Consider the following 14,281-nt stretch of genomic DNA (forward strand, 5'->3'; position numbering starts at 1 on the left):
TTAACTGATAGGCAGTCTGCACATTTCACACTGTTGCATGCCCGGCTGGTTCATGAAGGTGCAGTGGGGGCACGACCATACGGCCGAGGAGAAGGCGGAGACAGAAGGTGCCCCGCCCATCGTGCTGTACTCCAGAGAGCTCGATGGCTGTCCATGTACCGTTCTGCACAGCTGCTCGACGGCAACCCACTGCTCGGACCTCTTCCAAATCTGTGCCAGGCCCTCGCTGGAGGCCTTCACCACGTCCAGCAGCTGACCAATGCTGTCCCTCGACACAACCTCTTTGGTGAGCAAGAAGAGAAGCAGATGGAAGTCGGAGACGGTGTTCAGGAATGCGGAGGGGGAGCCCTGGGCGAGGTATGTGGCTAAACTGTGGTCATCTTGCAGGACATTGCGGTTTTCGATGGGAAAGCCCTGTGAGGACGAGGAGGAGGAGAATGTGTACAGTGGGTCCTTGGGGAACGTGGTGGTGATATCTATGAGAAGATACTCCACGGGAAGAGGTTGAGCGAGAAAGGTGACATCATTTCCAAACTTGTCTTTGTCCTTGTAGAAGACGTCTGGAACATACTGCTCAGGACTGGACTCTTTGACGTAGCCCAGCTCCGGAGCATCTCTGCAGGGCAGTAGACACTCATCTCTCACCAGAGCCATGCACTGGTTGGAAACCTGGTAGCCCTCGAAGTGCACCTGGTTATCTGGACCACCGGTTGCCACCACTGTGACGAATTTAGATCCAAAATGGCCATCTCTTGAGAGCCTGCAGGGGTTTGGATGTTGATTCTGGAAGTGGCCAGCTGTGATGCACTCCTCTGCACTAAGGAAGTATGAGTCCTTGTTTCTACTGTAGCTGACAGTGCCTCTTCTCATATCCTGGGAGATCAGGTCAGTGAAGATCCAGCCGATCTTGCACAGGCCCAGTCTTGCAGCCATCTCCTCCACCGCTGCAGCGTTGGGGTCCGCCAGCAATTCAACAGTGTTCTGCGTGGCGTTCTGAGGGGGCTCGTAGATAGCAGCCACTTCGGCTCGTATGCTCAGAGGGATGTCTTTGTGCTCAGTGTACCTGCCATACAAGTATCCAATCCTTTGGTTGCCCGTGCTCCTCCAGAAGTTCAGGAAGCGTTCGGCAATGGTGTTGTTCTCAAACATTATGTTGTCCACGTGTCTATATTTCTGTCTGTTGAGGGTGATGGCACTGGGCTGGCACTTGGTGCAAATGCCCTCTGGCCACGGAAGGTGTCCCTCACAGCCCGATTTGATCTTACAGCTGAGGTTCTCCAGAGCTGCAAACTTCCCTTTGTCAGCCCCACCAGTCAGCTTGCGGATGTAGGCATGGAATGACATGTGCTTGACTGGGGGGTCCAGGTGGTTTAGGTAATCCTCATCGAAAGGCTCCAGTGGCACGCAGTGCACACACTTTCCGAGAGTGCTGTGTCGACACAGCTGTGCATCTCTGTTGCGGTAGATCCTGCCGTCCTGCTTGGCCAAATACTGGTCGATCTCATCTTCCTGGATCAGGGAGAAGGATGGAGCAGAAGAGGTGGATGGTAGCGATGAAGAGGACTGAGTGGCTGTGTCCATGACCTCTCTGGAAACCCCTGGGGAACCCGAGGGGAAAAGGAACAGCATGTCGCCATGCTTGATCTTAAGAAGACTGAGGGTCTTGTTCTGGGATAGGATCTCGCCAGTCTTGTTCCGGTTTAGGTAAATGGAGAACCCAAACCCGTTACAATTGGAGCCGAACTCCTTTTCCACCTTCTTCAAGAAAGCGGCTGTAGTCTCCGTCCTAGTAGACAGAATTCTCTTAATTCCGTCAGGAGACTGTACCCGAACGATAATGTTGTCTGCCATATTCGTCAGGTAATAATTGTTTTAAATGTTATTGCTGTCACAAAACAGACCGGGTATCAGGTTATCAAAAGAAAACCTCTCTGCATCTTATATTGGCTGACCAGAGCTAGAGTGTCGTGAGCGATGCGAATGACATCGCACACACATCACAACCTGTTGTCATGCATGCCTGACAAGTGTGATTTGCGCACCTTCCCTACATGCCAGCCGGCATAAAAGGCAGTACAGTAGAGTGGACTCCGGAAATCCCAGTCCATTTAGGGAGCTGTTCACTCAGTACAAACCCCTGTGTTTGGGTGATGACGTCGCCGGGCCCTACCGCATGCACAGTAGTGTCCGCGGGGCGTCTTCGCATGCATGGTTCCATCCTTTATTTGTCTATGTCACGAACTATGTGCAAGCTGCTCGTGATTCAAGCCCATTGGTCGAAAGTAACTGGTTTTGCTCGTTCCTATTGTGGGCTACAACTGTGGTTTTATGCTTCATTTAATTCTCCTGCCAAATCTCTCAGTGGGGCAGTTATTGTGATGTTGACTATAACGGTGCTTCTCAAAAAATTGTATTTCAAGGACCCCAGTTTGGTATGATTTTGACCTCTGAGACCCCACTGTGAACTCGTCAGTGATAATGTGACAGTTTGCAAACGCTCAGAGTTACAGAACCTGTAACTCCCCAAGGACCCCTGGGGGTCCCTGAACCCCACTTCGAGTACCACTTGGCCACAGTGACCCTTTCATTGGGTAAATTAACCTAAGTAAGCTAGCTAACTTGACGTTGTCACTTTGGATTGTGCAATTTGTGTTTTCTGGTGACCTCACATGCTATCGCAATACTGCTAACCAAATAAGTGCCAAGGATTGTAACTTAGGCTACATTATGTGCAGAAATGTTACTAAATGTGGGTCCAGAATGTGCATCACACACCGGGATGGATAATTGACTGCATTTGTGTGCCGCCTTTCTGACCCTTCAAATCATTTTACAATGTACTTCACGATTCACATTCACCCATTCCTGCACACATTCACACACCGATGGCAGAGAATCCACCTTGCACGCAAGGCACCATCCTACTCATTGGAAGCAGTTAGGGTTTTAGTGTGTTGCTCAAGGATAGGAGGAGACAGGGATCTAACCTGGAACCTTCGGATTCCAAGATGTCCACTCTACCTCCTGAGCAACTGCAGACCTAAATGATGAGTGTCATGACAGTGTGACAGTGTCTGTGCTCTACAGTGGGCCCAAGTGACTGTTTGCCTCTGTGTGCTGTGTATCTCTGCCCCTCCCTTTGCTCTGTGACGAGCTGCTGGGAGTATAAAGACTGTTTCTGTATGTGTTCAATGCTGGGTCATAGGTTGTATGTCAGGTTCTCTGTTATGTTTCCAGTGTATTGTTATGTGGTCAGTTATTGTATGAGCAGTCATCGTCCAAAAAAAGGAAAAACAGCACCCTCTGCTGTTTTGTTCCGGAATCTGTTCTTGAGAGTTTATTGTATGGCCTCAGAGTCAGACCATAGAGTTATAATAAGTAGCCTCAGAGTCTCAGACACACATAACACACATGTGTAATACCTATTATGCTTTACCTGGGGGGAGGCGGGGGGTAAAGCAGCGTCTAATTAATTCCCTATGGAAGTCACATGGTTTTGAAGAGGCAACTTGCTTTAAGGCTGCCCTGCCCTTCCCCCATGAAGCAGCCTGAAAGTATTAGAGTGTTCACAACTTCACATATATTGTTAATCTGTCATTTATTAGTGAATATAAGTTTATGATACTCGTCTCCGTTGGTCTGAATTCCTGCATGCGCTGGGGTCCTACTACAACACCTTCAGATCCTGACAGACATGATTTCGATCAAATCTTTACATAATTCATGCAAATTATGCCATAATTGTTTCAAGACTTCACAATGATAATAGTTCAATTTCTGGACATCACAAACATGGACTTGGACTCTTAATTCACCTTTCTATGAGTATTATGCTAATTGCTCAAATTGCCCAGCATGCAACTTTTAGAAACCAAGCTTAAAGGAGTAGTTCACCCCCAAAATGACTTTTTTTTTTTTTGATTGATTAGTCACGCCATGGAGACTAGAGTTCAATAATATTTTTTGGTTTTTGTCACATTCCTAAGACAAAAATGTGATAACAATACAAATTTACCCCCATTCGTTCTGGATGGTGACCCGTTTCGAAACGGGTCACCATCCGGAATGAATGGGGGTACATTTACTCGAATCAAATTTTTGTCTTAGGAATGTGACAAAAACCAAAAAATATTATTGAACTCTAGTCTCCATGGCGTGACTAATCAATATTATATTCTATTCTATTCTATTATATTCTATTCTATTCTAATCTAATCGTCTGTCTGTCGATCCGGCCATCCATCCATCCATCCATCCATCGATCCGTCCGTCCATCCATCCAGAGCAGTATAATCAGAGAGTGGTGTCACCGCGGGGTCAGAAACAGCGCTGGTCACGTGGTTCATTGTCACTTTACACCTCATAGACTTCAATGCATTTTGTAAACTTCCGGTTGGCCGTTTGTCACTATACGCCACTAGATGTGTGCGTAGAAGACCTGGCCCCATGAAGTGAACGGGAGTGACGCAACTCTCCATTCTAGGGCTCTGCATCCATCCATCCATCCAGCTGCATTGTCCCCTCCCCATTTCCTGTTTCCATAGGTAAATGCGTGACGTCGAATGTCCTTCCGAGCCAATCACAGAGCAGCATGTGTTGCTTTTCACTTCCGCCTGGAACTTGTCAAGCTGTGATTGGTCGGGGTCAGCTGTGAGGTTTGAAAGCGACTCGTCTCCTCTCCTCACACACACTCAACTAACTGTAGCGTTATTGATGATTATGATTTGATCAAGATGGGATCGATCGTCGCTTTGATCGGGTCCATATTGTCGGTTCTCCTGTTGTGTTCGATACGGTGCTGCTGCGGCTCGGATCTGAACTACGTGACGTGCGGCTCTCTGGTCAAGCTGCTCAACACCAGACACAACGTGAGGCTACATTCTCACGACGTCAAATATGGATCAGGTAAATACAATACATCATGTCATGTTTACATCAAATGACTATAAAATGCGATGCATCCTTACAAAATAGACGATCCACAGGCTCGCGACGCGCTGTGAGCTTGCAGATTTCCTTGGTTACCACTCGAGTTACAACTAAGCCTAAATGAGTCTTTCAAATGCTTATCATTTATACACAACTTGCTCCCCCCACTGGCTTTGATTTGGCTGTAGCAGGTCTAGGTCTATCTACTGTAATTGGCTTCCATATTTACCATACCGTGGCTGCAGTTAGTTTAGTCCGTTATTAATTATAATGGACTGTACTAGAGAGAGAGAGAGAGAGAGCTATCTCTTCATGTGGAGGTGTATCTGTAGGCGTAGCAGGTGCCTTGTAGCCGCAAGTAAATGAATAGAGGCTATCAACATCCAACCTGTATACGTTTTCAAAACTTTCCATTAATTTAACAGCTTAATTCCTGAGAAATAAACAAAGAATACTTGAGAGGAAGTTACTTGTAACATGCTCCGTGACAACGGTGGATCAATGTCAAACACTGGTCAATTTGGGCATAAAAACAATGGAGGAGAGGGGGAAAAAGAGTTTTATCATTGCTTAATGCAATCAGGTTGGACTTTTTGGTCTCATGAATAAGGCTGTCAGTGGAAGGAATTGCAACTAAGAGGTTGAAATAGCCTGGGCAGTGGATCTGAAACATTTCAATTCATATCAAGGACCCCAAAAATTGATATCTGGCCCCAGAGTCGCTCGCAGGCCCCCGTCAGAAAGGTTTTGTAGTTTGTACCATTAGGGACCCCCATAAAAGAAGATTTGTGTAATTAAAAATCCAAACCTGCAAGCTCGCAACACGCCACAATGCAATTATGCAACACAAGCTTGCAGATCGTCTATTTTCCTATAGTAGCCAAAGTATAAAACAAGGTTAAAGTAGTGGTTCAACTGTTCCTCCTTTTGCTGGGGACCCCTGTGTGTACCCGGCGTCCTGGACGCCACTTTGAGTTTGAGAACCACTGCTCTTTAAGTTGCTTCCGGCTAAGGTGCATTGTTTGTAACGTAAGAGTATGACAAACGATTTGGCCCTTTTGTGTGAGCAGCGTATCGGCTGTCAGTTGGTCAAAAGAATCTCGGTTGCTCAACTGGCTTCAGGCTTTTTGTCACATTGGATCAGATGTACGTGGGTTATTGAATGACATGATGAAAATGGCACATTTCAGGACTCAAAGGCTACATTTTCACTCCCAGAGATGCAAATGAAGTGTTACTTTTAAACACAGTATATAGGGTGTTTTCTTTTAGTTGTTTTGGCAGTAACTGGGTTTTCCCCATCTCTCCAGCTCTTTACAAACAGGAAATACATGTTCAGGTCACAACACCAATTTCATCCAATCAGGAGAGGGAGCTCATATAGGATAAACAAGTGAAAATCAATGTCACCTCAACACCAGTCGCTCTCGACCTGCGGGCCGCAAGGGTATCACGTATCGATATTTCGATGTCCCATTGTTTCGAGGTCCCAGTAGCCCGAGGCTAACCTGCCGACGTGGGTGAGCTAGCGCTAACCTGCCGACGCCAATGAACGCTAACCTGCCAACGCAGGTGAATGCTAACCCAAAGGTAAGGGTTAGGAAACAATGGGCCATCGAAATATCGAGATTTAGCCATTGCAAGCGGACTGCCCAAATGAGATTTTAATTGCGACCGTAGGTTGTAAGTTGTCAGAACCGGCACAGCTTGTCCGTATCCGTATAACGGGTAACGCCTGACACTGTGGTTCCCCTGACACATCACTGTGACATCACAAGTGACATCACAGTGATGTCAGATACACAGAGCAGGGATCTCCATATATGGGCATAAACAGGTGACATCACAGTGGTGTGGCTGGTTCAGACAGGGATCTCCATGTATGGGCATAAAAGGGATTGTATGTTGGGATGTCATGGGAACCACTCTATGCCCATATATGGAGATCCCTGATGTCATCAATATTAAGCCCATATATAACAGGACTTCATATGGGAAATTGGGAATGTATGGGCTTAAAGGATTTTCACATGACGAATAACTGAGTAAGCATGTTTGGGGTCTCACAGCATATCTCCGTATACTATATAGTGATTCCAATATTGATAAGAACTTGGAGTGTAATACGTAAATTCCATTGATCCAAGGTCGGTGGAACGCAATCGATTGATTGATCATTAAAATAAACACGCCCGGGAAATGCATGCAGCCCACCCATCTGACCATTAACACGGCATCAGATTTGTGGCCCACGAATGCTTTATGAGGATTTTACTGTGGAATAATAAGACAAAATCTCGATATTCCGACTTTCCGAGGTCCTGTTGTTTCGAGGTCCCAGTAGGCCGGTTAGGATTTAGGCTTAGGTTTAGCTGTGAGCAGGTTAGCATTCACCGGCGTTGGCAGGTTAGCATTCACCAGCGTTGGCAGGTTAGCATTCACCAGCGTCGGCAGGTTAGCATTCACCAGCGTCGGCAGGTTAGCATTCACCAGCGTTGGCAGGTTAGCCTCGGACTACGGGGATTACGAAACAAGGGGACCTCGGAATAGCGCTACGCGCCCTAATAATAAACCATACATTGCCCCCAACAAGCCTTTCCTGTGCCCGTTGTGCACGTGTCGTGCATGTGGTGTTTCAGGCAGCGGACAGCAGTCGGTAACGGGCGTGGAAAGCGCCGATGACGCCAACAGCTACTGGCGCATCCGGGGGAAGCCCAGCGGGCCGTGCCAGCGCGGGGTGGCCATCAAGTGTGGCCAGGCCATCCGCATCACGCACATGACGACGGGACGCAACCTCCACACGCACCACTTCAGCTCGCCGCTCTCCAACAACCAGGTGAGAGTAGCAACGGCGGGAGAAGTTCTTCACTTTAGATTTGAGCTGCTTTATTTCATACGTTGGCTATTTAAAAATGGCAGATATTCAAGCTTGTGGCACGGCACCGGGTGCCAATTTTTTTTTACTTGTGACATTTCTTTGTAGTTAAATCATTAATCGCTGTAGGGCATAGCAGTGCCCAGTGGGTGCCTGGTGCCACAAAATAAAACTGCCGTTAATTTTTCACGTAGATTTACAGAAATATTTATATCGATTATATATCAAAGCCTAGAATCAAGCCATCCAGGATCCTGGTGAATCATGACCATAAAACCTTGTGTGGGAAATAATAAAGACACTAAAGAAAGGGTATTTTTTAAATGTAGTATATCATACAATTTAATATATTAAAGGAGTAGTTCACCCCCAAAATGACTTTTTTTCTATTGATTAGTCACGCCATGGAGACAAGAGTTCAATAATATTTTTAGTTTTTGTCGCATTCCTAAGACAAAAATGTGATAACAATAAATGTACCCCCATTCGTTCCGGATGGGTACCCGTTTCGAAGCGCGTCCCCATCCGGAATCAATGGGAGTAAATTTACTCGAATCAAATTTTTGTCTTAGGAATGTGACAAAAACCAAAAGATATTATTGAACTCTAGTCTCCATGGTGTGACTAATCAATAGAAAAAAAGTCATTTTGGGGGTGAACTACTCCTTTAAAAACACACACCAGTAAATCACGGCCACTGCTATGCCCAGACAATCAATCGTCAAAAAAAAAGAAGAAATCATGTTGTGAGGTCACTGATGTCCCCCTTTTTCTTGCTCTTTGCCCCCTCCTCCGGTGGCGGTGGACTCGGCAGGAGGTGAGCGCCTTCGGGGAGAACGGCGAGGGCGACGACCTGGACGTGTGGACGGTGCAGTGCGACGGGACGCACTGGGAGCGCGACGACACCGTGCGCTTCAAGCACCCCGGCACGGACGTGTTCCTGAGCGTGACGGGCGAGCAGTACGGCCACCCCATCCGCGGGCAGCGCGAGGTCCACGCCATGCCCTCGGCCAACCAGCACAACTGGTGGCGCGCCATGGAGGGCGTCTTCATCCAGCCCAGCCAGGAGCCCATGCGGCACGACGAGCTCTGATTCGATGGCGATTGAAACGGGGACTCGGTTCTCGTTGAACGTTCTGGGGGGCAGGGGACCACCCCGGGACCACCACATGATTGGACCCTTTAACACACTGGTTCCCAAACACTGGGCTGGGACCCATTTGTATGGGTCCCTTTTTTTTTCTTTTTTTTCTTTTTTTGTCTCCTACATTTTGTTTTTTAATTATTATTTCAAAACATTTTCTAAGAAATTCCACAAATTAGAAAACAAAGAAGTAGTGAAAATAGCCACACGTTCTGAGCTTCTAGATCTACTATTTTCACTAGTTTGGATCCCGGGCGAATGTGTCATTTCTCTTTTGGGTCACAGGCTAAAAAGTTTGGGAACCACTGCTTTAATGGGTTCCTTAATGGGTCCGGTGGACCCTTAACGGGTCTGTAACTCTGAGAGTGTACAAATGCCTTACTCAAGCTGAACACTCAGAGTTAAATCAACATTTGAGGATTCTGCAGTGTAACAAAAGAAATCGCACCTGGGCTTGTAGATCTGCTCTGATCTGATCTCTGATCTGATCTCCTTGAATGTCCGTTCTGTCTGCGACATCAGTCGGTCTCTGCATACTTTCTATGACGTTAGTCTCGTGTGACGTTTATCTTGTGTTAGCTGTTATACTGTACTGTATACGTAGGGACCTACACGCAACGTGGGAGCGGTTAGCGCTGCTCAAAAATCTAAAAATTGTATCAACTGGGGAAATCCTGGACATTTGAAAAGGTTGAGAATCACTGAATTAAACTATAATAATGGAAGCCTCATCTACACTGTAAAATCCTCAATGCTTATTTTAGTTACAGACCCTTAAGGGTAAATTCTTTTGGACCCTTGGTAGTCCCCAGATGCGGCGTTGAGAAACTGTGAGTGCAGGGACGTGTCACAGACACTGCGGTGCGTGGACTTGTTTCTGGCCTACATTTGGACAGAGCCTCACCGATGTTTGTGTACGCCGTTGATCCCGATTGTGAAGAGTCGTACACCATCGATGTTTTTGACCCAACATTTTCGAAAGAACATTGGAGAACATTGAATGTTACATTTAACAACTTGAACCCCATCATCTATTCTGGGGTTTCCTCAAATAGCAGATCTATCGGCTATTTTTGACAGAGATTTGGTGTAGAAAAGGAAAAAAAAACAATAGTGTGCGAGTACAGAGATAACTAATATAAACTTCAGACCTTTTAAATTTCTTTTCAAAAATGGCCAATCTGCAGCTTCTAGATCTCCAATTAAAAAATAATAATAATAATGAAGAGAGGGAAAAAAAGATGAAAGAAAAATGCAGTTAAAAATCAGGACAAATCTGTCAGGCTCTAGAATTCGAGGTGGGATCATGCCAGAATGGAGCGCATTGTGGAGGTGGATCCGTTGGCGATCCTATGGCAGGGGTTTTCAAAGTGGGTGACGAGGCACCCTGGGGTGCCGTGACAGCAGTCCTGGGGTGCCGCGAGATAATTGATAATATTTGGAATTTATTTGGACATTGAAAAGAATATTTAGTATAATTTTAAACTTGAAGTACAAAGTTATTTTCAGTCAGTTCTAACCAAAATGGCTATTATCTCAACGTTTTCCTCGCAACATAATCATTACAATATCGTCACTGTCGGTCAGAAACCTTGTATCTCCAACTTTCAAATGTGTACGTCTTTTGGTTAAGCAAAGCCCTGCTTCATCATACAAGACTGTCGCACAAAACTAGTGAAAACAGCCGATCTACAAGCACACAACGCCTCGCATCGCGAGGCGCTGTGTGCTTGTAGATCGGCTGTTTTCACTAGTTTAGTACATTTTATAGATGATAAATACAAAACGAACGGCTTTGGACATACAAGGTTTCCACCCGACAACGACGATATGCTATAAATATAAGGTGCTGGGAGTGAAAATTATAATAATGTAGGAGTGCCTCGGATTAAAAAATATATATATTTATGGGGTGCCCTGAGACAAAAAAGTTTGGGAACCCCTGTCCTATGGGAACAAAACACTGCTGGGTAACCCCATCTTTATGTCTGATACCCCCTTTTGTCGCTATTCCTTCAGTCTCTCGCCCTACAAGGCACAACGGTCAAATGTTTTGCACTGTATCCACTGACTACTGACTTGGTGTTACATTATGTACTCCCTGCTTATTGGAGGGCTGTTGTAACCTTACAGGCATCTAAATTTCAGGGTACTGCTTTTATGTAGTTACACAGTACAGTAGTGTACTGTATAAGCTCATAGTTTTAATTGTGAGCCATAATTCACAAAATGACAATCCAGAGTTTAAGATACTGTGCGTTCTGAATATTATGACCATTAAAAATGGAATCGATGCGATATTTACTTCGCTTATATGGGCATTACGCTGGGCAGAACCGCCTTATTTGCAGGTTCTTTGAAATCAAATGATTTCTTTAATTTGTGATTTCACAGAGATTTCAGTTGACCTAAATTGTGTGTACTTGTGTGCGAATTGAGATAACATGTTTTAAGTCAGTCTTCTCCACGGGCTTTTTATCTGGCTTTTTGTGGGACCTCAAATTAATCTGTTTTACACACCATTATAATGTTCTTATTTTGATCAATATACCCAATTACTGCATGTCAGGTCTCCAAGTTTTCTTCACAATAATGTATGATTTACTATGACACCATGGCATATTAGGAGTCTACTGGTACTAGTGGTTCTCAAACGTTTAATTGCAAGGACCCCAATCTCTCTGTCGTTTGGGTAAGGTAATATCTCTCCGCTCCCCCAGGTACGGGGCCGAGGGGCTATCCTTTTACCACCTCCGTCCTGGGGGGGGTTCACCCGGGCTATATGTCTGGACACACCTCCAGCAACCACGTCACTGTATCACCATCCACAGACAGCAGGCCATGCATCCCATTAGGAGCCCGATACATGGGGCATTCCAGAATGACATGGTCTGCTGTCTGTTCCTCTGCGCCACACTCACAGGTCGCACTAGGGGCCAGGCCCCATCTATGCATGGATGAGCGGAAACGCCCGACGCCGGTCCGGAGGCGATTAAGCCTCACCCATGCCAGTCTAGGCAGGTCCACCCCAGTAGGGGGAAAACCAACGTCGGGGACGAAGACATGGAGTCTAGAGGTGTTTTCCTCCCACTCCATGCTCCAAACGTGATCTGCCCATCTTGCCGCACTGATGTTGTAATCACTGCATTGCTGCAGGAGTTCCCGTGCGGCAGGCACAAATGGGTGTCTCGACTTGAGGCGTCGGGGAGGCTCTGCTGTGACTGTGAGCCTTTCATGGAGCAGGTGATTTGGCTCCATGGCCCGGCACGCCAGACGAGCTGTGGCTCCTTTGCGGCGAAGCCCAGCAGGCTGGATGCCTGCAAGAATGGGGAGATTGTCCACAGGAGTGGGACGCAGGCATCCTGTCACAATACGCAAGGCTTCGTTGATGGGCTTATCAATGAGGTGAGCATGAGCACTGCGATTCCATACTGGGGCGCAGTACTCGCTAGTTGAGTAAACAAGGGCAAGGGCTGCCGTGCGCAAAGTTCTTGCGCCAGCACCCCAGCCTGACCCAACTAGGCGCCTCATCAATGCCACACGTGTTGTTAGCTTCTTGCGCAGTGACTCAAGGTGTCGGCGAAACGTGAGAGACCTGTCTAATGTTACACCGAGGTAGGTTGGCTCGGTGCAAAATGGCAGGGGTGTTCCACCGGTATATATCCGGAGCTCACGCTTAGCTTCCTTGTTGTTAAGATGGAAGGCTGCGGACACCGTCTTTGCCACGCTGAGCTTCAATCTCCATTTCTGGAGGTATGCCAATAGTGTCTGCATGTCCTGGCTCAGAGTCCCCTCTAATGACTGCCAGTCTCCAGCGGAGAACACCAATGCAAGGTCATCCGCATAGGCGTACTTCCGCGAGACTGTATCAGGCAAGTCATAGGTGTAAATATTATACAGAAGGGGAGCCAGGACTGATCCCTGGGGAACGCCGTTCTTAAGGCGCCGTAACCTGCTTCGTTGTCCACTACCGGTGGTAAGGGTGAAACTGCGATTTTGGATAAGCTCCATGATCATTCTGACCATGTGCCTATCCGGCAGCAAGCGGAGCAACTTGCAGGTGAGGCCGCGATGCCATACGGTATCGTAGGCAGCCGTCAGGTCGACAAGGACGGCTCCAGCCTTCTTCTTTGCCGAAAAGCTATCCTCGATGTGTTGGGTCATCAGAGCGACTTGGTCTACGGTCGATCTCCCGCGTCGGAAACCGGCCTGCTCACAAGGGAGCAATGGGTCGACAATCGGTTCGATACGAGCGTAGATAAGGCGCTCGAGGATTTTGAAGGGGATACAGAGCAGGGAGATGGGACGATAGCTCTTAGGATCCTCTTCAGGCTTATTCGGCTTAGGGATTGCCACAACTAAGGCTCTTCTCCAGATTTTGGGGATCTTGAGCTGACGCAAGCAGGAAGAAAGGAAAGCTCTTAACCAGGACTTCAGGGCAGGGGCAGCATGGAGTATAAGCTCCGGGCAGATGGAGTCAGGACCCGGAGCTTTTCCTGGCTTTAGGTGCTTGAGGGCAGCAGCAAACTCCTCCGGTGTGAATTCACTGGAGATGTTAGCGCTACTAGGTGTTGGGACCCTCCAGAGGTCCGACACTTCATTTGCCACGAGTCGTGCTGACTCGCGGTCTTTACCCTCGTATACCCCATTTTTCACAAATTGTGATGCGATTTTATTTGCAGAAATGGGGCAGTGGCGAGAGGAGTGTCTAGACCTGCCAGTGAGATTGTTGAGGATACTCCAAGCCTTACGGCTGGAATGTGTAAAGTCGATGGTATTGACAGCCTCCTCCCAGCGCTCTTGTCTCCTCCGATCGAGTCTTAGCAACAGGGCTGAAGCAGCCCTGTTCGACTCGTCTCCCGCAGAGGCTCGGAGGAAGGCGCTGTAGAGTCGCTCACACTCCGCATCCCAACACGGTTTATAGTCATTTCGACGTCCGCGCGGGATGGATTTTTTAGCCGCGTTCACCAGCACATTGCAGAAGTCCTGGTACGCCTCATCCACCTTGGTGGTATTAGGCGATGGCAAATGCCTTGTGGATTTGTTGGTAAGAAGGCGAAAGTGTTTCCAGTTGGCCTTTCGGAAATTCCATCGCTTTACCGGCTCACTCGGGACAGGAACCACAAGTTTAGGCACGGTTATAAGAGAGGGTCGATGTTGGGACCGTGGGAACTTTCCAAGCACACGTCTGTCAGGGAGCCGATTGTCTACACCAGTACTCGCAAATGCAAGGTCAGGGTTTGTCCCAGTGTTCCACCGGCCGGAGAGAAAGCTGGCTGCACCCTTGGGGTCGTATAACAGGGCCAGGCTGTTGTTAGCAGCCCAAGTTGCCA

The 14,281-nt window shown here is 47.4% G+C and overlaps 2 protein-coding genes across 2 annotated transcripts; one reads left to right on the plus strand and one right to left on the minus strand.

Moving 5' to 3' along the window:
- Positions 1-1,851, minus strand: LOC308296009 (nuclear protein localization protein 4 homolog; the record flags this gene model as incomplete). Its single annotated transcript, XM_080739118.1, has 1 exon — positions 1-1,851. One exon carries the CDS (start codon positions 1,849-1,851, stop codon positions 1-3), a length of 1,851 nt encoding a protein of 616 aa, XP_080595244.1.
- Positions 1,852-4,655: 2,804 nt separating this feature from the next.
- On the plus strand, positions 4,656-10,627 carry sdf2l1 (stromal cell-derived factor 2-like 1). The gene is made up of 3 exons (XM_080739008.1): positions 4,656-4,905; positions 7,569-7,765; positions 8,619-10,627. Exons 1-3 carry the CDS (start codon positions 4,734-4,736, stop codon positions 8,895-8,897), a joined length of 648 nt encoding a protein of 215 aa, XP_080595134.1. The 5' UTR covers positions 4,656-4,733; the 3' UTR covers positions 8,898-10,627.
- Positions 10,628-14,281: the final 3,654 nt, after the last annotated feature.

The sequence above is a fragment of the Nannobrachium achirus genome (genome assembly GCF_963921795.1).
Source record: "Nannobrachium achirus genome assembly, chromosome: 12".
NCBI classification, from domain to species: domain Eukaryota; kingdom Metazoa; phylum Chordata; class Actinopteri; order Myctophiformes; family Myctophidae; genus Nannobrachium; species Nannobrachium achirus.